The 23078-nt window shown below is 45.1% G+C and overlaps 2 protein-coding genes across 8 annotated transcripts in view; one reads left to right on the top strand and one right to left on the bottom strand.

Moving 5' to 3' along the window:
* The window catches only part of SLC36A1 (solute carrier family 36 member 1), a 265469-nt gene that overhangs the window by 44401 nt on the left and 197990 nt on the right, over positions 1–23078 (top strand). Inside the window, exon 11 of one of the 7 annotated variants that reach the window (XM_039836646.1) lies at positions 15390–15657. The exons of 4 other annotated variants lie outside the window; for them this stretch is intronic. In XM_039836646.1, the coding sequence (XP_039692580.1) occupies positions 15390–15535 (146 nt within the window). In that variant the 3' untranslated portion in view covers positions 15536–15657. 2 more of the 7 variants (XM_039836649.1, XM_039836648.1) reach the window with 2 other exon arrangements.
* FAT2 (FAT atypical cadherin 2) overlaps positions 7408–23078 on the bottom strand; it is a 72715-nt gene continuing 57044 nt past the window's right edge. Inside the window, exons 19-24 of the mRNA XM_039836655.1 lie at positions 21693–22503; positions 18695–18840; positions 14703–15144; positions 12535–12688; positions 10449–10903; positions 7408–9368 (exon numbers count right to left, since the gene is read on the bottom strand). Of these exons, the coding sequence (XP_039692589.1) occupies positions 8836–9368; positions 10449–10903; positions 12535–12688; positions 14703–15144; positions 18695–18840; positions 21693–22503 (2541 nt within the window). The 3' untranslated portion in view covers positions 7408–8835. The remainder of the gene's footprint in view (positions 9369–10448; positions 10904–12534; positions 12689–14702; positions 15145–18694; positions 18841–21692; positions 22504–23078) is intronic.

The following is a 23078-nucleotide window of genomic DNA, read 5'->3' on the forward strand; positions in this document are numbered from 1 at the left end:
GGAAGGTGGGGGTGTGTTCAATTATCAATATTATTACTGGAACTGGGGGTCAGAAGGATTCAGTGACTGTTTCAAGTCACTGACCAGTTAAGTGGCAGAACTGGGATATATATGCCAGCCCTGAGGTATCAGAACCCCAGTGCTTCCCAAGGCACTGGCTACCTCCCCTCTTTGTTACATCCTAAAGGAAGGTCACCTTTAGAGACTGTTGTGAGGATTAGAGAGAATGTTGTAAAGTACCTGCATGAAGGGCTGATGAAACATTTTCTGAAATATTAGCTGAATTGAAGAAAACCAAGACTCAGAATCAGTTTTACTTGTTTTTTGATTATTCATTCATTCTAGTTGTGTCTTGCTCACTTCCTTTGTGCAGAGCATTTAACCCTTTTAGATTGTTCACTTCTTTACATTTTTATTCCTGTTCATGTCCATACTTTTAGATTGTTCACTTCTTTACATTTTTATTCCTGTTCATGTCCATAATCCTTCCTTCCGGCTAACCAGGGCCCTCAAGGTAAGCCCACTGCACTGCTGGAGGCAAAAACTTGAGTGACAATGGACTGAATTTGGACCCTACACCTGGGACGTTTTACTAGGTAGGCTGACTTTCTTAGACTCAGCCCATTACAGATGTGTGCTAAGAAACTGTGTGTTTTTAATCAGTGTGCTTTACCAGACCCTTAACCATTGGTCTCCTTCTACCCTTTTATTTTTTAAATTAGGGTATAATCTACATATAATACAATTTACCTGTTTTTTCAAGTGTATAGTTTGATGAGTTTTGACAAATGCATGCAGTCGTTTGACCAGCACTTCTATCAAGACCCCGAAAATTCCCTAGTGCCCTTCGCAATCAATCCCATTCCCATGCCACTCCACCCTTGGCAACAACTGATCTGATTTTCCCGTCTTGGGTTTTGCCTTTTCTAGAATGTCATATAAATGGAACCATTAAGTATGTAGTCCTTTCTGTCTGACTTCTTTCACTTAGCATAATGCTTTTTTAATTCATCTGTGTTGTTGCATGCATCAGTAGTTTGTTTCTTTTTATTGCTGAATATTCCATTATATGGATGAATCATAAGTTATTTAGCAGTTGATGTATGCTTGGGTTGCTTCCAGCTTTTGGCTATTATGAATAAAGCTCCCATAAATATTCCTGTACAGATATTTGTGTAAATACATGTTTTTATTCTCTTTTTTAAATACTTAGGAATGGAATTTTGGGGTCGTATTGTAAGTATATATTAACTTTATAAGAAATTGGAAAACTGTTTTCCAAAGTGGCCGTGTTATTTTGGATTCATATCAACAATTTATAAAAATTGCTCCATATTTTCACCAATACTTCATATTGTAGTCTTTTTGATTTAAGTTGTCTTAATGGATATGTCATGGTACCTCATTGTGGTTTCAATTTGCATTTGCCTAATGACGTTCTGCATCTTTTCCTGGGCTATTTGCCATTGGTCTATCTTCTTTAGTGAAGTATTTGTTCATATACTTTTCTCCTTTTAAGATTTAGTCTTTAAAAAATTTTTTAAGCTTTTTTATTTTGAAGTAATTATAATTCACAGGAATGTGTAAAGAAATGTATAGGAAGATCTAGCGTACCCTTCCCCAAGTCTCCACCCATGTTGACATCTTGCATAACTGCAGTACATTATCAAAACCAAGAAGCTGACATTAGCATAATCTATAGAGCTCATTCAGATTTCTCCAGTTACATATGCGCTCATTGGTTTGTGTGTAGCTCTAAGCAATTTGTCACGTATAGCTTCCTCCACCACAATTGAGATGCTTAACTGTACCATCACAAGACTCCTTCATGTACCCGCTTGTAGACACACCCTGTGCTCTCCCACACCCCTAAATCCTAGCAACCACTATTCTTCATCTCTGTTATTTCACGAATGTTATATAAATTGAATTATGCTGTATGTATCCTTTTGATTGGTTTCTTTTGGTATAATTTCCTTGAGGATCATCCAAGCTGTTTCCTTTTTACCAATAGTTTGTTCCTTTTTATTGGTGAGTTGTATTCCATGATAGAGATGTTCCATAATATGTTTAACCAGTAACTGTTGAAAGAAATTTACATAGTTTCCAGGTCTGACTAATACAAATAAAGCTGCTGTGAATATTCATATACAAGCTTCTGCATGACAGTAAGTTTTTATTTCTCTGAGATACACCTAAGAGTGTGATTGCTGAGTTGTATGGTCAGCCTATTCTTAGTTTTAGAAGGAATTTCCAAACCATTTTCCAGAGTGTACCATTTTACACTTCTACCAGCAAAGTGTGGATGATCCAGTTTCTCTGTATCCTCATTAGCATTTGGTGTTGTCATTATTTTTTATCATCTTGTAAATATTTAATTAGATTTCTTCCTAAGTATTTAATTTTCTTTGGAGCAATGTAAGTGGTAATGTGTTTTTAATTTCAGTTTCCACATGTTCATTGGTACTGCATAGATATTGATTTTTGAGTGTTAATGTTGTATCTTATGACCCTTTGGCACTCACTTAATAATTATTCTATGAGTTTTTGGTTAGATTTCTTGGGATTTTCTATGTAAACAGACATGTTGTCTGCACATAGAAATAGTTGTATTTCTTCTTTTCCAGTCTGTATAATTTTTTTTTTTTTGCCTTATTGCAATGGCTATAATGTCTGGTACTATCTTTAAAAAGAATGAACATACTAGCCTTGTCCCTGTGCTTACAGGGAAAGCATTCAGTCTTTCACTTTTAAATATGATGTAAGCTGTAGGAGTTTCATCGAAGTTCTCTTCTATTCCTATACTGAGAGTTTTTTAAAAATTATGAATGGATATGGAATTTTGTCAAAAGCTTTTTCAACATCAATTAATAAGATCATACAATTTTTTTTTCTTCATCTGTTGATAGGGTGGATTACATTGATTGATTTTTGAATATTGACTCAACCTAGCTTACCTGAAATAAGTCCTACCTACTTGGTCATGGTATATTATTATTTTTATATATTGTTGGATTGTCTTTTGTATTTTACTAATCCTGATATTTACTCCGACAAATGTAGAATCCAGAATGGTGTCTTTTTATAAATGAGCAAGACCATCTGCCGTAACTGCTATTCTTGGCAGTTAAGTGTACTTTTGTCTCAAGCCAGGTTCCCAGCTGCTGTGGGGCTACACAAAGGCCGTATTTGTTTCCTTAAGACACAAACATGGGTTTCTCAGTCTTGGTATATGGACGTTTTGGGGCTGTATAATTCTTTGGGACTGTCCTGCACACCATAGGATGTTTAGCGGCACCCCTGGCCTCTACACACTAGATGTCAGTTGTACCCTACCAGTTGTGACAACTAAAAATGTCTCCAGATATTGCCAAAAGTCCCCTTGTGTATAGGGGTAGAGGTGGGGTGTGGAAATCGCCCTCCCTCCACCCCTATTTTCCTGGAGAACCACTGTCTTAATACATTTAACCCCTGCCTAACCCTAGCTGAAGGGATTTCCTTTTTGTCTTTGCCATGGAACAGAGGTAAGTGTGTGGTCACAACTATTAAAAAAAGATCTGCGTTTTTAATAGTTATGATGAAATTTCTAACATCTTTTGAACATTTACTGTGCCGACCATGATAAGCACTTTACCTATATTATCTCCTTTAGTACTCAGATCCCATGAAGGAAGGTATGAGTAATACCTCCACTTTGCAAACTGAGACATAAAAAGGTAAATAACCTGCCCAAGATCACATGTTTTCTAAGTGGTAGAGCCGGGTCTCCTGACTCCAAACCTTATGTCTTTGACCCTGAGATCTGCTTCGCTGCTACTGATTCTGTCACTCCTCCCCTCACATCCCTCAGGGCACACAGTACAGTTCCAGGCCCAGTCTGGGCACCGCAGTCCTCCTACATTCCAACCCAGCCCATCAGAAATACCACCATTATCCAAATACTCAAAACATTTAGGCCTTCACTTTAGGCTGTTCTCTTTGCCTCAAAGGCTCTACTCTCAGTGCTATATCTGAAGTTCAACTTTAAGAGCAGCTCAGATGGCTGCTCCTCTCTAGAACCTTCCCTGGCTGCATTAGTCATTATCTGTGGCTTCTCCCCAGAAATATCATAACGTCATTCTCTGGTTAACTTGTCTCTACTTAGGCTAGAAAGATGTGACTACTTGGCTCCTTTCCCAAGATCATGAGCTGCTTGAGGCATTGATCAGATCAGATTATCTCCCATTGCCTGTCCATGGGGCTAATCACATATCTGGAATTGGTTGGTTACCAAATTCAGCATAGTGTCCTTCAGTAGGGAGTGGCGTCTGGCCTGTAAGGAGTTGACATCCATATATTTTGAGTTTTCTACCAGTCTGAGTACTTTCCTTGGTTGGACCCTGTAGATTTGTTAAGGAATCTTGAGAAAATTCTAAAGCTTGTCTTTTTCCCAGGTTGGTACCTGAGAAAGTTTTTGTTCTTCATTAGGTGAGACAGTCTGTGCCTCTCCTCAAGATGGAGCTGGCAGAGACTGTTGGAGGACTTCCAAAGTCTATCCTTAGATACTGAAGTGTGGGCTATTGTTCATCTCCTGGGTTGATGCCCTCACAGATTGGTGTTTTACCAGTTCATCATTTGGTATAAAGAAGATGAATCAGCCGTTCTCTACTGAACTACCTGTGGGCCCTGGGCAAGTCACTCATACCTGAAAACTTTATGTACTATATCTTCCCCCGCCCTCTATCTTTGAGAATCTCCGCAATCTTCATCTAAAAAAAGGGTGGTTTTCTTCCCTCGGCCTTTGCTCTGCCGTCTTCCTCCCTGGATACTCATTTGTCGAGGTTCTGGCTTCAGTTCTCTCGCCAAGACTTCATGGGTCTCCCTTCAGAGCACTGCTCTGGTTTCTGGAAGATACACTTGCCTTCCGTATAAGGCCTTGAAAACCCTTATGTGATGATGACGCAGTTGTGCAGGCCCCCCGTCACTCCACTGCCACCTGAAGAAGCAGTTTTGCATTTCCTTTGCTGATTGTCCTGGTAAATTCCAACTGCCCTTCCTCATAGGATGTGGTTGTAAGTCCTGCCCCTCAACCCCCTTCCTGGCTGTCCTTCATTAGCAATGCTCTAGTTTGCCATGTGGCTTTTAAGGTCCAGTCTCAGAACTGGAACCAGGATTACAAGAGTGAGCTGGAGTTGAACCCGGCTTTGAGTAGACTCCACCTCCCCAAATGTAGACACTCCAGCTGTTAAATACACCTAGAATTACAGTGACATTCTTGGCCTCAGAATTCAGTTGGAACATTTAGACTAAGCCCTCTCAGTCTTCCTTGATACTGCTCCTCAATCTTCTGATATCCAGTAATTATGATTTGTTTCATGAACCCAAATGTAAGGTATAGATCTGGAGTCAGGCAGCTCTAGATTGAATCCTGACCTCGTTACCTCATCAATTTGGTGACTTCACTTTAGGTTACCAACATAAGTTACAAGCTACTTAATTTCTGTGTGCCTCTGTGCCTCCATTTGTAAATGGAGATGATAGTACTTACCTCGTGGGGTTTTTGTGAGGATTGAATAAGACAAGACATGCCAAGTGCTTGCATAGTGCCTGACATAAAACAAGTGCCAGTAAGTGGTGCTAGTGGTAGTAAGGATGATGGTGGTGAAATGTAAAAATGCCCAGCCTGGAAATCAAGAGACCTGGGTCTACCTTTCTCTGCAACTGTTCTGCTGAGTCAGACTCAGGATGTTTGGAGCATCATTGTGGCTTGACGTGGGAGGATTTCCCTGAAAATCATGTCTTCCCCAGCTCAGTAGGCTGGGTCTTGATCCCAGGGAGTCCTCTGGTGGCTGGTCCATGAAGGTGCAGGCTCTGGAAGACAAGGGGAAGGAGAGGCCTGGTGGGTGGAGAGGTGGGCTGGGTGGAGAGAGGCTCCACGATCCAGAAGGAGAGCAAGTGGTGTTGTAGGCAGATCCCTACTCTGGGTATTGGACTTGAATGTGGGTCTCATCTCTGTGATGGGAACTTGTGGGACCTTGGACAAACCCCTCCTCTTCTGTGGGCCTCGGTGAGGAACATCAGGAATGGAGATGGACTAGATGCGTGTTTCTTGAAGATGATTTAGGGGGTCCCAGGACAGTCATTTGTTTTAACCTGAATGGTTACATATTTTCATGTGTGCTAGAAGAAACAGTGACTTTCAAATCCTTTAGTTTATGGATATGATCATTTTAAGGTGAATAAACATTTTTAAAAATCTAAATACAATGAAAGAAAAATGTTAAGTAAATGATAGTATACAAGTGATATTCTCTGAGGGCAAAAATTGTTAAAGTGGTCAGCACAACAATAGAAATTTGGGCAATATTCGACTAGATTACTTGTGATTTCCTGCACAGTTCTGATAAGTTAATTCTACCTGTATACTACCTGTGTATTATTTCCTATCATAATAATCACCATTTATTGTTTATGCTGCTATTCCTTGGAACAGTATTATGAGGTAGCTATTATTTACTATTTTCATTTTACAAAAAAATGAGAGGCTAAGTCAGACCTACCTGATTTAGTGTGTGGCAGAGCAGGTCTGGAACTGAGCCCGTCTGACTCCTTAGCTACAGTCTGCTGTGGTGCCTCCCACAAATGTGCCTTCTCTGTTCACCTGCAGTGGCAGCTCGAGGGTAGGAACTGGGCTTTCCAGTCTTGGTGTTGCCTGCACAGACCATGGTTGCCCAGTGATGTTCACATCTAGCCCGGCCTCAGTAGCCACACTCAGGGTGTCAGGTTGTGCTGGCTTCCCAAGACACACTACAGTAAGTTCCCTCCCCCTGACTAGTGTCTTGTGGTGTAGAACAGCAGTCTCCAACCTTTTTGGCACCAGAGACCGGGGCTCCTATGAGAATCTAATGCCTGATGATCTGAGGAGGAGCTGAGGCGGTGATGCTAGTGCTGGGGAGCGGCTGCAAATACAGATGAAGCTTTGCTCGCTTGCCTGCCGCTCACCTTCTGCTGTGCGGCCTGGTTCTTAACAGGCCATGGACTGGTACTGGTCTGTGGCCCATGGGTTGGGGACCCCTGGTGTAGAGGATGGTAGTTGGGATCAGCAGTCCTGAAGTCTTATCCTGGGCCTTTCACTAACCTGCTGGTTAGCAGACTTGTTCGCTAACTGTAGACAGTTGTATCAGAATTGGAGACATTTTTTTCAAATAGTGTCCTGGGCCCCACTCCGGGGGTTCTGATTTTGTATGTCTGAGGTAGGGTTCAGAGATTTGTATTTTAGCCACTGTGCTAGATTTTGGGATCGTGGTGCTTGATTACTTTGAGGGTCCCTTCCGGCCCCCAATCCTGTGAACCTTGGCTTGGAAGGGTCTCTGGAGCCTTGTGCCTTTCCCCTGACCCAACCACAAAGAGGGTAAGTGACACAGAAAGTAACAGTAAAAAAGATACTTTATTGTTAAAAAAAAAAAACCAAATGACCAATGAAACCATGCACCCCGTCATTCACGCTCACAATCGCACACACAGCCACGAACTACACACACAAACGCACTCTCACCCACACAGCTCCCTCTCGCTGTAAGCAGCAACCTTGTGGGTGAGAGTCTGTTGCTCTTCTTTTTGACTTTTGTCTCCAGAAACAACACATGAAAAGGCAATGGACCGGAGAGAGAGGGAGGGAATGACAAGGCTACCAGAATTCTCTGGTCCCTGCCACTCCTGGCTACATATAGTCTACACATGTGTATACATGTACTATACATGGGTGCACACATGTGCAGACATGTGCCCACACTGACCCTCCATGCATAGGGTTGAGTCACTGCAGGTAACACTTATACTGACAGGCATCTGAGATAGAGGGACAGGCAAGGGCAAGGTGTCCAGTTGGGACACGCTGCTGTCCAGCTCCCTGCCTCCACCCTGCCCTGAATGGACATTCTGAGTTCCTTGTGTCTAGGGAAGAAAAATCCCTTTGGGGCAATTCATCCAGACAGCAAGGTTGAAAAGTGCCTAATAATTTTAAAAATGAAGAATTGTGTCCTTCTTGCCTTTGGCCCAAAGTGCTTGAGAAGTTTGGGATGAGGAACCAAGAGTTCCATGAGGTCTGAATTCTTTAACAAAGAGGTCCGGGCGGCACAAACCCTGCTGGCCCTGACTGGTGGAAAGTCACGTGACTTAAAGAGGCAGAGCAAACTGCTTGGTTGGAATCTGAGGCGAAATGGTGCTTCTTAGGTGCCCTTGTCACCTTCATTCATCATCGTGTCCCCGATGCCTAGCACAGTGCCTGACAAAGAGCAGATGCTTCAGTGGATGTATGAATGAAGCAGGGTGCACAGGTGCCTTCTGGTAACTGCTCACCTGCTGCTCACCCCTCAACCCCTAGGACACCCTGTGGCCCTTCAGGGTCAGCGACCCTGGGACCTCACCTGTATAGCGGGTGTAATGGTAGCCCGTGAGGCATGAACCTGCCTCTGCCTCCAGAATGGAGCTGTGGGCAGGTGTAAGAATGTACCCTGACAGAGCTGACCCAGTAGTTCAGGCTCTGCCTCCCTAGGGACTGAGAGATGGCAAATCAATGAGACAGACTCTCTCTTGCCCACACCAGGAGTCAGTGTTTCCTGGTTTTCCAGAGTAACTGCTCTGTGTATCCCCTTTCTGCTGGAGGCGTTGTGCTGTTTTTGGAGCTCTACCCTTAGCTTCCCTCTATCCTCAGGGACTAGCTGAGGGTCTGGAAGAGCACATTTCAAGGTATGGGAGCTTCCCTCCCACTTTCCCAGCCATGCTCTACTCACTCCTTACAAGACAGGAGGAAGGGGCCGAGTCCTTGGCCTGCCACCTGCCTTCCTCTGAGTACAGCTAGAACATGACCTCCTCACAGCTCCCATAATCACTCTCCACCATGTCAGAGCCCTCATAGTTGGGGGGTGCCTGGGGCTGGCCCTGGCCTGTGGGAAGCCCAACCCCCACCTCGCAGTCAGCATAAGAGGGCCCGGCCCGGCTGAGGCGCATCCTCACCCCCTTGTAGCCCCCCTCTGCCACGCAGGGCCCTCCCCCTCCCTGCCGGAACTGTGAGTGGTAGTAGCTAATGGCTGTGTACTCATTGAGACAAGGAGCCAGCAGGCGCTCATGGGGACTCGGGGGCCGCGGGGGCATCAGATCTTCCAGGTTCTGGTTGCTATAACGGGGTGGGAGGGGTGCCCGCTTGTTTTCCAGCTCCAGTGGGAAGGGGAATCCCTCATATAGGCCAGCGGGTTCAGGCATCACAGCTGGGGTCTGATGGTGGTGAGGCGAGGGCGGCAGAGGGCCTGGGGTCACTTCAGAGTGAGGGTACTCCCAATATTCCTTCCTGGAATGCGTAGGGGGCCAGACTGTGGCTCTGCCTGGGTACACTGAAAGAGAACAGCAAGACAGGGTGAACTTTGAATTTCTCTGGTGAAGTTTCCAGCTGACCTGATATCTACTATATATAACTTAGCATGTGGTAGAGAGAGTCCAAGGAGTGGGTGGGTATGTGGCCCGTCTATGTGTGGGGTCTCTGGCAGCCTACATTGATATCTAGAAATCCAGTGGGGCCAAGTTTAAGGCCCGAAGTTTAACCCAAAGCCAGCCCGTCTTGCAAACTGTGCCACTGACAGAAGGGTCCATGAACGAGGAGAGAATATGGATGGCTCCATGCAGCCCACCCCCAGTGCTGGAGACAGTAACTCCATCCTAAGTCTTATTGGTGGGTTTCGTCTCCTTAATTGAAGTAAACAGACACACAGTTTGAGTAGGTGTGATGGCATGTATCACAGAGGGTAATTACATGACATGTGTCTTGGAAGATTGCAGACCAGGTGTCCTTGGTCCCAGCTGTGTCCCTGCTACTGAATAGTTGGGTGAGTTAGAACAAGTCATTGTGCTTTTATGGGCCCCAACTACCCTATCGGCAAAAAGTTAGTGAAAAATACCTGTTTTAACTATTGGTGAATAAGCCAGAAAATATAAAGTGCCAAAGATGAGAGGCGGGGTAGGGGGTGGGGAGGAATGTCTCTCCTCTCAGCCGGCCAGGTCTGGCCCAAGGTTGCTCTACCTCCAGGCTGGGCAACTGGAAGCTTGGACTATTGATTTTCTTTCCCTTCCCAGAAGAACACAGATGTACAGAAGCCCCCCTTTCACCCCAGGGGTCCCACCCACCTCTGTCCAGGTTATATAGGTTTCTGCCATGGACATCAAGCCTATGGGTGCCCTGGAATCTGGAGGAGTGGATCATGATGCAGTGGAATGAGCCACAGCCTCTGAGTCCAGAGATGTGACATCTATTCTAGTCCACTAGTGCACCGTGACCTTGAACATATCCATTTACATCCCATATCAAGGGATTAGACTGAATGGTGGCCAGAATCCCTTATGCCTCAGATAATGAAGTACGTAATTCTACCACCCCTTTCCATCAGTCCCTAAGGCTAAAGGCCTCTGGCTGTACTGACCCATTTCCTCTCCTGACCAGGTCCTCTTAATGATGGGCTCATTGTCAGAGCGGGAAGAGACTGCAGCTGGTGGGAGTCTGGGAGACACACTGCAGACCATTGGCTGCTTAGAGCTGGGTCCAAAAGTGATGAGTTCATTTGGAACTGAGGTCTTGCTGGGCTCCAGTTGGTTCAAGTTGTTGCAGGAGCCGGTGCTCAGGGGGTTGAGCTCAATGACAGGTGTAGCTTGAGTGTCAACACCAATGCTTCTGGCCAAGAGGTCTGGGTCTTCCATGGCCACAGGCTTGTGAGACTTGCAACGGCGGCAGTAGAAGAGAAGCCCAACAGTGCAGACAACGGTGAACAGTAGGGCCACTATGACGATCAGAATTTCCTGCTGTCCCCAGTCCCCCCTTTTGATCTCAGGGGTGACTAGGCACTGTCCTTCTGCACAGCCCCTTGCCTCCTTTTCACACCTGCAGAGACAGAGAAGTAGGCAGGGGGCAGAGTTCCTACATTGCCCTTTCCATGTGTCCCCTACAAAGATATATGGGATGGAGGCCCCTATACTCAAGCCTGCCCTCTCCAATTTTCACCAGAAAAAAAAAATTATCAAACATATCAACCTCAGAAATTTCCATCCTCTACCAGTAAGGTATGGGACTCAGCTACACCCTCATTCATGACCCTGTGGATCTGGGCTCTGAGACTGTCAATTATTTCCACCCATGAGATCTAGGCAGTGGATATACTCTGTACCAATACTCTGTACCAATGCATATACAGTGATAGAGGCAGCCAACATACCCAGCTGTCCTCTAGAAATAATGTCAGGGATCCAGATACAAGTCAGCAGTACCCAGCAATGGCGACTGGGCATCACCAGCAGGTCACAGGAACCCAGCATAGCCCTGCGCAGACTTTACATAGAGCAGATTTCTCAGAGAGCACCTAGAACCCTATGACCTCTCAGGTGACCTTCAGCTTAGTGTCCCATGGCGTAAGGCTCTTAGGATACTTCTATGGCCAGCTTTATCCACTTTTGAAAAGATTTTGGGAAAGGCTCTCTCCATCCCACTAGAGTCTAAAACATCTCCCAGTGTCTGAAATTTCATCACCAATAGTTTGTCCTTTGGGGTTTAACGTTGTCCTCCCCAAGTTCCTCTTTTAAAATGCAAACACTGTTTTAGCCAGGAAGTGTCCTCCCAACACATCTACTGAATGGAGAGAATTGCATACTGCAGAGCAGTTGGTGCAGTGGGGCCGGAAATGCCAGTTGTGGAGAGAAAGGGCTTGGGTCATAAACACAGGGGAATCTTGGGTAAGCCCTTTCCATCTCTGGGCCTCAGTTTCCCCACTTGTAAAATGAGTGGGTGGACTATATTGTTGACTCTCTCATGCACATACTGATAGCAAGAGGCTCCCTTGGGAGCTTGTAAAAAAAGAGAATCCCAGGCCTCATTCCTTGGAGATTCCCAGTTAGTTGGTTTAGGAATCTATATATTTTTCACCAGTCTCCCTCGTGATTTTTTAAAGGCTTGCAGGTTGGAGAGCCATAAAACCAGGTAATTGTCAAAGCTCCTCGACATTTAGAGTTCAAGAGATAATTCGCCTCACCTTGCAACTCCCACCCACCACCAGACCAGCATAATATGAGGCACAGGTAGATTGCAGTGGGATTCAAGACCCACATCAGTGCCTGTACCAAGCGGTCATCATCCCCAGGTTGCTTTCTGGGAAGTCAGAGTGCAGAGTAAGAGAATAAGAACTTTAGCTATTTTCTGACTTTAACCAAGATCAGAACCACCTGAGGAGTTGGTTAGAAGCAGATTCCTAGGCCCTAGCCTGGGGAATCTGACTTGGTAGGTTCAGAATAGGGCTTGGGAAATCTGGTTTACTAAGAAGCACCTCCCTCTCCCAGAGTGTTCTAATGCAAGTCGTGGGAGGAAGAAGCCTTGACACATGGAAAAGGCTGAGAAGCCAGGTCTCAGCGCACTCAGCCCCTTGCCTCCCATTGGCCTCTTTAGGGGTCAGTGCAGAGGTCATTCCCTAATGGTGTCAAACCCAGAGTGAGGAGCCAATGTCAAGTGGATTCTCCTGTGTTTACCTGTCTCCTGTGTAAGGGTGAGGGCATTTACAGGATGTTCCTTCAGGGGAGGAGATGCAAGTTCCACCTTCCAGGCAGGGTGTCAAAGTGCAGTTCCCCCTTCTTTGTTCACAGTGCTCCCCAGAGAACTGTGGGGGGCACTTGCAGACATAGCCTGGAGAAGAGAAGGGAGGAGAGAGCATATTGGCCTAGCAGTCAGGCAGCCCAGGCTGAGAGGCCCTCCAGGATGAAGGGAGACCTCAGGGTATTTGCAGATACATGTGTTCACACTTATTTACTGAGTGCCAGTAAATCCTAGACTTATTCAGTGCTAGTCACTGTTCCAAGAACTTTCATGGATGAGCTCATTTGATCCTCATGACCATTCTGAGGTTGGTTACTGTTTTCATCCTCATCAAGGGACAGATACAATTTCATGGCAGGTGAGGAGATGAGGCACAGAGAATGTATGACATTTGCTCATAGTAATATAGCCAGTAAATGGCAAAGTTGGGATTCAAACCTAGACAGATATATAATATCAGTATATTAGTAATAATCATAAAAATTAGTTTTATTGATGAGAAGTGTTGGGAGAGGTTTCCTGGAGGAGGTGATATTTCAGTTGAGACTGGAAAGATGAGTAAAAAGTAGCCAGGAAAAAAGATAGAAGGGCCAAGAGGAAGCATTTCAGGCAGAGAAGAATGTATACCAAGGCTTGGAGGAGAGGGTGTGACAAGTCCCATGAACTAAGAAGATGCCAGGGTCAGGGAGCCTGCTAAAAAGAGGGGAGTGGGAGATGCAGGGCTGGGGGATGCGAGGGACCAGGGCATTGGGACTCAGTCCAAACAGCTGGCGGAAGCCACTGCAAAGTTCCAAGCAGGAAAGTGATGTACTCAGATCTGCATTATATAAAGATCACTCTGGTGCCCCTCTGAGAAGGTGCAGGTGGAGGGTAAGAAGCAGGAGAAGGGAGGTAGCTGGTGTAGTAGAAAAGGTGTGAGATGACAGGGGCTTGAATCAGCGATGGCAGTGGGGACAGAGAGAAGTAATGGACTCCTTGGATATTTTGCAGGTGGAAATGACAGTGCTATTAGCCAGACAAAGATTAGAAAATGGGACAATGACAACTGTTGACTGGGATGCAGGAACCTCATAAACTGCTGGTGGAAGTATAGACTGCTGCGGCCATGCTGGAGGGCAATTTGACCCTATTTAGTCAAAATAATTATTTGCATACTCTGGGTATGTGAATTCCCTCCGCGTGTGCCTGTGTGTGTGTGTGTGTGTGCGCGCGCACGCATGTGCAGTTCTCACACAGGTGCATATATAAGAAGACATATATGAGAGTGCTCACTGCAGCTTTGTTGTTAGAGATGGGACTTTGAAGCCACTAGCGTTTCCATTGCTGAGAGAGTGGAGAGGAATGATGTACATACAAGCACACCTTAGAGTATTGAGCCACAGTTAAAAATAATGAATTAGAATTGCTTGTGACAGCATGGACAGAGAAGTGTAAAAGATTATATATCACTTATAAAAATTAGAAGTCGAAGCATGTGAAAAACGGTCATATATGTTTTGCAAGAACTCATTTAAAAACTTTAAATGTTAACCTATGGGTTTAGGGAAGAAGGATGGCAGCAGAACATAGATTAAAGAGGAATAAGAAAGAGAAACTTTTCACAGACCAATGATGATACTAAGATGTGTGATGAATGCAAACTTCTACACCAGAGGTCCCCATTTGCGCCTTTCCCCAATCCAAAAAAAAAGTAGAAAGGAAGTTCTTATTGGGGAAGAATGAAGACTCCTGGCTTCCCCTAGTATAGACCTAGCAGATCCCAACACGTATTCACCCAGGAGAAAAGAGAGGGACGTTTGGAATCAGGAGGCAGATTGCTTCACTGAGATCTGGACCCCGAACATACCCCTCTCACTTAACTGCCATGTGACCTCGAGCAAGTTCCTTTACCTCTCTGGGCTTCCCTTACATAGCCTGGCACTTTCCTGAGCTGTGAAATGGAGCTGTTAATGGCTCTCTTCTCTCCCTCCCCCACCCCCATGGGGCTGTGTTGATAGAATATGCTTTGTAAACTCTATAGTGATATATAATTGCTAGTCCAACATGTCATAGTCCTCTGAAGAGCCTCCTGGGATAAACCTTGGTGTCACCCCCTAGCCCTTACCTTTCCCATGAGATTGTGAGCATTTCCCACCATTGAGACATGGGTTCCGGCTGCAGTCATCGCTGTGGAAACAACACTGGGTGAGGGCCTGCCTCTCTAGCAAGCCTGCCACCTTCTTGCCCTGGGCTAGCAGCTCCAGTTCCTCTCCGTTGATCGTGACCGCATCCAGGCAGCCTTCAAAGCCCTGGGAGACATTTGGGAGAGAATGCAGGAGGACAAGGCCACCCAGAAAGAGATCTCTTTTAGGCCTCAGACCCCGGCAGTTCTCTGGGAGCACAAGGGAGTCGTTGCCTGTGCTGTCAACCAACAGGTGAATGGAAGTGTCTGTCTCCTTCACTAGAATGGAGTGCCACTCTTGGTCATTCATGTGGAGCCAGGAGGAAAGAGTTCCATAGAAACCACCTGGGCAACGGTATTCCAGTTGGAGCACTCCATCGACCAGCTGCAAAGAAAACCCACATGACCATCAGCAAAGCCAAGAAGCCCTTATAAAAAGCTCTGCTAACAGGCTGCCAGTGCAAAGAATATTAGTTATATTTTCATGGGTGGGAGGTGTAGTGTTTGGTGATCTTCAAGGCTGTTTTAGACATTGTGTTTGTAGAGCATAAAAGCCTTCAAAGTACTTTTCTGTCTGTGGTCTTATTTGGCCCTCTCCATACTCCATGGGATGACATCTCCATTTTACAGATGATGAAACGGGCCCAGAGATGCTTTGCTGTCTTTTGGATTCTTCTTCACAGGACTCTCTAGTGTTCTACATTCCTGAACATGGGCCTTCAAGCATACCAAAAACCTCCCTCTCCCATTCCCTTATTCAACAGTTCAGCAGATGAAGGCAAAAGTAGATATGAAAAACCAGCTGTCTTCTATTCAGCCAGACGTAAGAGAGATTTACAAAAATGTAAAACAATGCCTCTCTTGATTTTGGAAAACGTAATTATTTTTCATAAAAATGTGTTATTTATGTTAACATGTAATGGTTTCTTCTTATTTTTTAATGAATTAACAAATAAAGATTTTGACATTTGTCAGTTTTCTTTTCTAGTACTGAAAATATCGTTAGCTAAAACCCATATAAATAAAACTTCCTTGGGATCTTCGATCATTTTTAAGAGAGTAAAAAGTCCTAAAGTCAAGAAGTCTGAGAACCACTGAGTTAAAACATTTTAGTTCACTTCACCCCAAGAAATAGGACTACTTGTGGTCAAATATTTTTCTGGTGACTCTGGGTTGGGTAGAGCTTTCTCTGGGTGAAATTTGAAGATCCAACCCAGTGTTTTTTAGAAGTTAGGCTTTTGTACACCACCTTTCTGATTTTTGCCCTCGTTCAATATTACCTATACTGTTATTTACTTTAAAAGGAAATTTAGTTATATGGTAAGTAAAATTACAGTATAATTTGCCATTAAGAAAAGAGAATGACAAAAATAAGTACAACTCCAAACGTTGTCTTTAAATCACTCCATTGACTTGCCCAGGACCACAAATTCATTGATCCCACCATCTTTTCACTGTCTCTCACCTCCTCGGCAATGTCCTCACTCCTCTCCTTATCCAGCTTAAATCTCGTAGCCAAATTTCTATCCCTCTCTTTCTTAGTAGAACTTACTTGGAAAACCCACAAATCTGGTAAAACCCAACTCTCCCCCTGCTTCGTATGAACATGATGGAGCTGAACATGGCTAGAGAGAAACACACAGCCTCGCATATTGTCCCCTCTTTAATTCCATGTGCATGAGTCTCAAATGAGCCCTTCATGCTGCTCGACAATTGTACTATCTTCCTCAGTCCATTCACTCTCCCAGATAACTATTTTTACAGTTTCTTTCTCTTCAGACCCCTATTGCTTCCCTCTCCTTCCTCAATCTCAGCAATCAGATGGGAACTTGCAGGCACACTCACGGTCATCTTGGTGAAAGGCAATCTCTCCACTCAGGTACTAGGTCCCACACCCCTTACTTCCTCAAGGACAAGGTTCCACTGACTCCTTTCTCTTTCCTACATCTTTGTTCATTCTCTGCTAGATCATCCCAACAATTGTCATACAAACATTATTGTTCTAATCTTTTTTTAAGTGGATTTCTTACCAAATATCACTTTTTTTTTCTTTGTTCCCCTTTGCAGCAAAATTCCACCCCTGCCCAACACAAAACTGACACCACTGGTGTCAGGGTATTCAGTTACCTCTGTGTTGCCAAATCTAATGATTAATATCACTTCTCATCTTATTTGACCTCTCAGCAGCATGTCACCCAGTTGATCACTTACTCTTTCCATCTCGAGTCATGTTCTTCACTTGCCTTTCCAGATACAGTTCTCTCTTGGCTTTCCTTCACCATCATTGATTGTTCCTTTTTAGTTGGATCCTCCTCTTTCCCCGACATCTCAGTGTTAGAGTGTCTCAAGGAGGAATGCATGGTCTACTGTCTTTTAAATCTACACTCCTTGGTGTTCTTCATCTCTAGCCTAGACCTTTCTTACAAACACTAGACTTGTTTATCCAGCTGCACTTGGAGAACTAATGGGTATTTCAAACTTACATGTCTGAAACTGAACTTCTAATCTTCCTTCCAAACCTGTTCTATCCATATCCTTCTACAGGTCTGTTGGTGGCAACTCCATCCTTTCTAGTTGCTCAGGCTGAAATCTTACTCCTTGCTTTCTCTCCCAGCCCTCATTCAATTCATCAGGAAATTTTGTTGGCTTTACCATCAAAATCTGTCCAGAATCTGACCTCTTCTTCCAAGTTCCACTGCCATTACCCTTATCTAAACCACTGCTATCTCTCACTTGAATTATTGCTTTTTGGCTGGGTCTCTCTACTTCTATCTTTGTTCCTCTAAGGTCTGTTCTTAACACATTAGCTATGAGGACCCTTTTGCATATATTAAATCTTTACTCGAAACCTTTGAATGTCATCTATATTGCTCAGAATAAAAGCCAAAGTCCTTAAATGGCCTATGAGACCTTTATTAGATGGATATATGCCTTAGTCCCATTATATCTCTGACCTCAACTCTTACTACTACTGTCTCCCTTGCTCACTTCACTCATGCCATATAGATGTCTGAGCTGTTCCTTAAACATGCTAAGTGATCTTCTACCAATTAGTATCCTTCTACCTAGAATGCTATTCCCTTAGATGTCTACATAGCTAACTCCTCATCCTTTCAAATTATTGTTCAATTATCACCTCAGTGAAACCTTCCTTGATTACCTTATTTTAAATTCCAACTCCCCACACTCCCGATTCCCCTTAACTTTTTTTATTTTCTTTTAACCCAAAGCACTTATCATGTTCGGACAAACTATAACTTTCTGATTTATTATGTTTATTGTCAATCTACCCCTGTAGCATGAAAGCTCACAGAGGGATTTTTGTCTTATTCACTTATGAGACTCAAGCATCCAGAACAGTGCCTGTCACATAGTAAAAATTTGTTGAATGAATTAAATTCTAACTAGCTGCCGAAGTCTGTTTCTTTTTGTTAAGCTGGGAGATTGGCATGTGTGCTAGAGGTGTTAAAATCAGGAAGGTAAACTGAGACTACCTAGAAGGCATAATCAAGACTGGAAGACCCTTAGAAAGGAAATTCATTTTTCTTCTATGCAATTCCATGTAGCTTAATGCAGAGTTTGTCACCTTGAGCACTCCTATGGTAGCCTGCCTCCCCCTCTTTGGAAGCAAAAGTAATAAAAGCACCAGGGATAGGTGGCTTTACCCATTTCTTTCTATCTTTAGAGATTCTCTCTTATCCTACAGAATAGACTAACCTCTGTTGTTGTACTTAGACATATGTCTTTAAGTAGAATGGCTTTGGCCATCATGACTGGACAGTCTTGTATCCTGACCTGGTAGTCACACCGAGCATCCCTGAAAACCATGCAAAGATCTCTTTGTACAAATTGGCCTTCCTGGCCATGCTTACGCTGCCCCCACCTCCCTAGCCTGGTGCACTCACATGAAATCTCTCAGGCGGGCAGTGCCTTACCTTCAGGGAGATACACACTGTCCCATTGCTGAACAGGAGAATGGCCTGTGACTGGAGTGTTTTCAGATGGAAATGGATGTGCCATTTCTGAGCCTCTGGGAGACTGTACCTCCCGAAGCTCTGACCGCTGAACCTTGTGGCAGTACCTGTGAAAGCAACCAGAGGTGTCACCTCCACGTGAAGTGGTTCCCACAGAGCCCTCGAGCTAACTTTGTCTCATTGCCAACCCTTGGGTGGCAAGCAGAGTCATTGCTCATTTTATAGATGAAGAAATGAGGCAGGGGGGTTACTCGTCCAGGGTCCTACAGCTAGACAGATCATCACCCTGCACACCTTCCTTTGGCCCCAGGGACCCTTGTCTTGGGTCCCAGCCAGGGTCAGGAAATATGAGCTCAAACCATTAAAATAGCAGGATTCGAGCCAGAAATGTAACCAGTTAAATGTGTCGAAATCAAAATTTCTATCCTACATAGTTTCCATGTTATTTCTGAAATTTGGGGAAAAAGGAGGTAGAATTGGAGAGGATTTTGCGCATAGGTGTGATTTCAGGAACACTACAAGTATTTTTTGCCTTAAGAAAGCTCCTTCATTGTTAGGAGTGTAATCACTTGAGTAAGCACTTCCCAAGTGAAAAGCTGCTGAGAGGCCAAGCGACAGTCCATGATAAAAAGAAGGGGCAGTGATAGATCATGTGGCTAAAACTTCGGTAGAGCCCTGCCCTCTAACCCCTGCAGAGCTGCTAATGTGCAGATGCATAAGGAGGTGGAGACTTATTTGAACATGAAACCCTCTTCTGTGGACCACCTATTCACAGTAGTGGAAATAGCGTTCTGTGGAACCCACTTTGGGAAATGCTATGTTATATTAAGCATTGCCCTCCCCAGATTTTTAAATTTTCACTCTCTCCAGAAGTGAGTTCAGCTGTTAAATTTCTGTGAATAAGCTCATAGTTGCCAGGGGGAGGGATCAGTGGTACAGGCCCCAGAGACCTAGGGGAGAGGAATTGTTGAAGAGAGGGAACAAGGCCAAAAGGAAGAGAAAAAATAACCAGAAAGCCTGAGGCACGTGGGATTCTAAAATCCTAAGAGGCCGTCATGCCATAGGTCTAATACTTTCTGATGCTGGCGATTCCATTGTAGTAGCTCATTATTGGATGGGATATTTAAGGTGATCTAGATTGGAATTCCCAAACCTAGCTGAATATCAAGATCATCTGGAGAATCTTAAAATACAAAATGTGAGGCTCTACCCTCAGCTAGTATGACTCAGTAATTCTGCTGGCACATGGGATCTGTAATTTCAAGCTCTCCTCATGATGGCTGTAGTGACTGAAAGAGAGCCCAAGAGAGGTTTCTCAGGTGCTAGTCATGTTCTGATTCTTGATCTAGGTTCTGGTTACACCAGAGTTTTTAGTTTGTGAAAACTTGAGCTATACACTTATGATAGATGGATATCTCTGCATGTCATATTTCACTAAAATGTTTTTTAAAAAAACAAAACCAAACTTTTTTTCGAAGTGATTCTGGTGATTGGTGAGCCAGCCAGTCCATCTAGTGTTTCTCCAAGTGCAGCCCTCGGACCACCTGCTTCAGAATTGCCTGAGGTGCTGGTTAAAAATGCCAACCAACCCCAGGTCTCACCCAAGGCAAGTGACACTCAGGAGCAGATCTTCTTAAGAACACATTCTCCTGGTGATTTTGCACAATCTTGAATTTTAGAAACTGCTACCCAACGCCAGATGGTGGAGAGAGAACCTTCAGCTATCACAGCTGTGCCTGCAGCCAACTCCAGGGCAAGAGACACAAGAAGGAAAACCCCACCCCGACAAGAATAGCTCACCCAGCCTAAATCCTGGGTCTCCCCTGCTTCCCCTAGCTCCCCAGAAAGTCCACAAATCCGAGAATCTCCCTAATGCGAACCCGGTAGACCTTTAAAGGGTAGGCCATGCCAGGCAGGGGGCGATGGTGAGCTGGGGGTGAGGCCATTCTCTTTTTGCCCACACTCATGAGCTGGTCCAGTGCATTGGTCTTAATGCCAGGGGTGCTGGGGTGAATCCTATCAGAAAACTGAGCTCCAGAAGAGCTTGGCGAAGTCTTTAGAGTGGGGTGCACAGGTATTTGAATAATCAGCCCTTCATTGGAGTCCGTACAGTTTTAGGCACAATACATTATAACCCCCATACCTCAGTTTCAACTGTAGATGGAGCTATGACCCTGCTTCATAGAGTTGTGGTGAAAATGAGTTTAGGTAACATACACAGAGCCTGGCACATAGCAGAGTCCTTATAGCAGCAACTGCTACCATATAAATGACAGCCACCAATGATGGGGTGCTTAGGGCAGTCATGGGTTAAGTGCTTTTATATCCATTAAGTGATTTACTCCCCAAACCAACTCAAGGAAGCAGATAATAATATTTTCATTATTTTATGGGTGAGAAACTAAGCCCAGAGGATTTTAATAACCCACCCGTGGTTACAGCTAGTAAGTAGTAGAGCTGGGGTTTAAACCTGAGCTGTCTAGTCTAAACCTTAAAGTTATAACCATCAGGCTATAGTAAAAATAGTGGAGTGTTAATACTACTTGTTTATTAACCACTTTCTGTATCAGGCACTTTACTAAGCAAGCACTTGTTATTTAATACTCATTTAATTCCTACAACAGTCCAAAGGCACAGAGAGGTTAAATAATTTTCCTAAGGTCATGTGACTAGCAAGTGGTAGAGCTGAGATTTGAACCCAGGCAGCTCTTAACCATGATGCTAAACTGCCTGTTGTATTCTTCCCATTATTTTCAAAATTCCAAAAAGTAGCAGGAATAGAGTGCTATCCTGTGACTAGATTTTGCGAGGCCACACCTGCCCCATGGTGGTCCCTGGCCATTAGCCCTGTTAAAACGTCCCTCTGACTACCCCAGAGAGCCTCCCTGGAGCTCCATCCCCACAGTCTGGCTGGCCACGCCTTCAGTGCGGATTGTCCTAGGGAAGGCCCGTTGCTCACCATTGCAGGAGCAGTTCCTCTCCAGGCGGTGCCGCGGCGTTAGGATGCTGAGCCTGGCTGTGCTGTAGGTGGGTCCGACCCTGGGGCCCAAGTGCACTGTTTCTTGGCAGATTTGACCCTGGCAGCTTGGCCCCTGGCAAGGCACCACAGGCATGGCTGACCTCATCTGAATTCCCACCGAGTGCTCCATCTCCTTGGCTGAGTGAGTGATGATGGTTGCCAGCTCCTGCAGCTTGTGGAAGGTCCCAGAATGCCCCTCAAAGACCAGGAGCACGTCCACCCCAGCCATGGCCTCTGCAGGCTGAAGGCTGGCCAGGTGGATGTTGGCTCGTTTGATGTCCAGCTTGTTGCTGAGGAACCTCTGCAAGTTCCTCCAGTGGTCACTCACCAGTTCCTCTGGGGTGAGCTGGTGGAAGCCCATCCACATGCTCTGCTGCAGAGCCTCTTGCCCCACGTGCCACACGTGGACATGGACCCCAGCAGTGGTTGTGAAGGTCCCATCACTGACTGTGACGTTGAACATGTACCGGCCACGAGGCAGGCCTTGGACAGTGATAATCTTGCCATCAGAAGCGCCCACTGAGAAGAGCCTGCCCAGTGTCTCCTCTCCTGCCAAGCTGTAGGTTAGCGAGTCCTGCGGGTCTCGGTCTGTAGCATGGATTTTGCCCACCATGCCACCCTGGAATTCCTCCTCCCCGATGGTGATGAAGATCTCCAGTGGGAGGGCGGACGGCGGGTAGTGGCTCTGCTCTGTGACATGGACTCTGACCGACGTGGAAGATGAGAGGGGAGGGATGCCGCTGTCTGACACCTGTGGGCACGATAAGCACTGCATTACCATGGGGATGAGCTGTCTGCAGCCCAGATGAGGCTGGGTCTCCTTGGGGAGCCACAGCTTACTGCTTGAGGGCAGGCTCAACATGTTGCCACATTCAAAAGAGAAAATAGTAACTCCAAAAGCACTCAAGGTTTTGAGGAGGGTGGTACATTTCGTACCACATGGTTAAACTTAACTCCATTTCCTCATTTCACATCTCTGAGCCTTTCCCTAAATCCCTCCAGCCACACGATCGGGCCTCCTTCCTCTGGAACTTCTCTCATTCTCTCTTTTCTTAAGTGAGTCATCGAATGTCTCTTATCAATTTCAGTGTGTGTCCTACATGATACCTGTCAATCTTCGGGACTTCCTTTTACCCTGTGATCGGGCTCATGGTGGGGTGGGAATGTCTTCTTCAGCTCAGCCAACAAATATTTATTGAGTGCCTTCTACAGCCCTCTACTACGTTCAGGAGAAAAGAGACAATACATACGTTGCTAAATAAACCAGAGAATGTCAGACTTGGATAAAGTGCTGTGGAGGAAATAATGAGAATGATGTGACAGAAA

This window comes from Pteropus medius, unplaced genomic scaffold, assembly GCF_902729225.1.
Source record: "Pteropus medius unplaced genomic scaffold, Ma_sr-lr_union100, whole genome shotgun sequence".
In the NCBI taxonomy this organism is placed as follows: Eukaryota; Metazoa; Chordata; class Mammalia; order Chiroptera; family Pteropodidae; genus Pteropus; species Pteropus medius.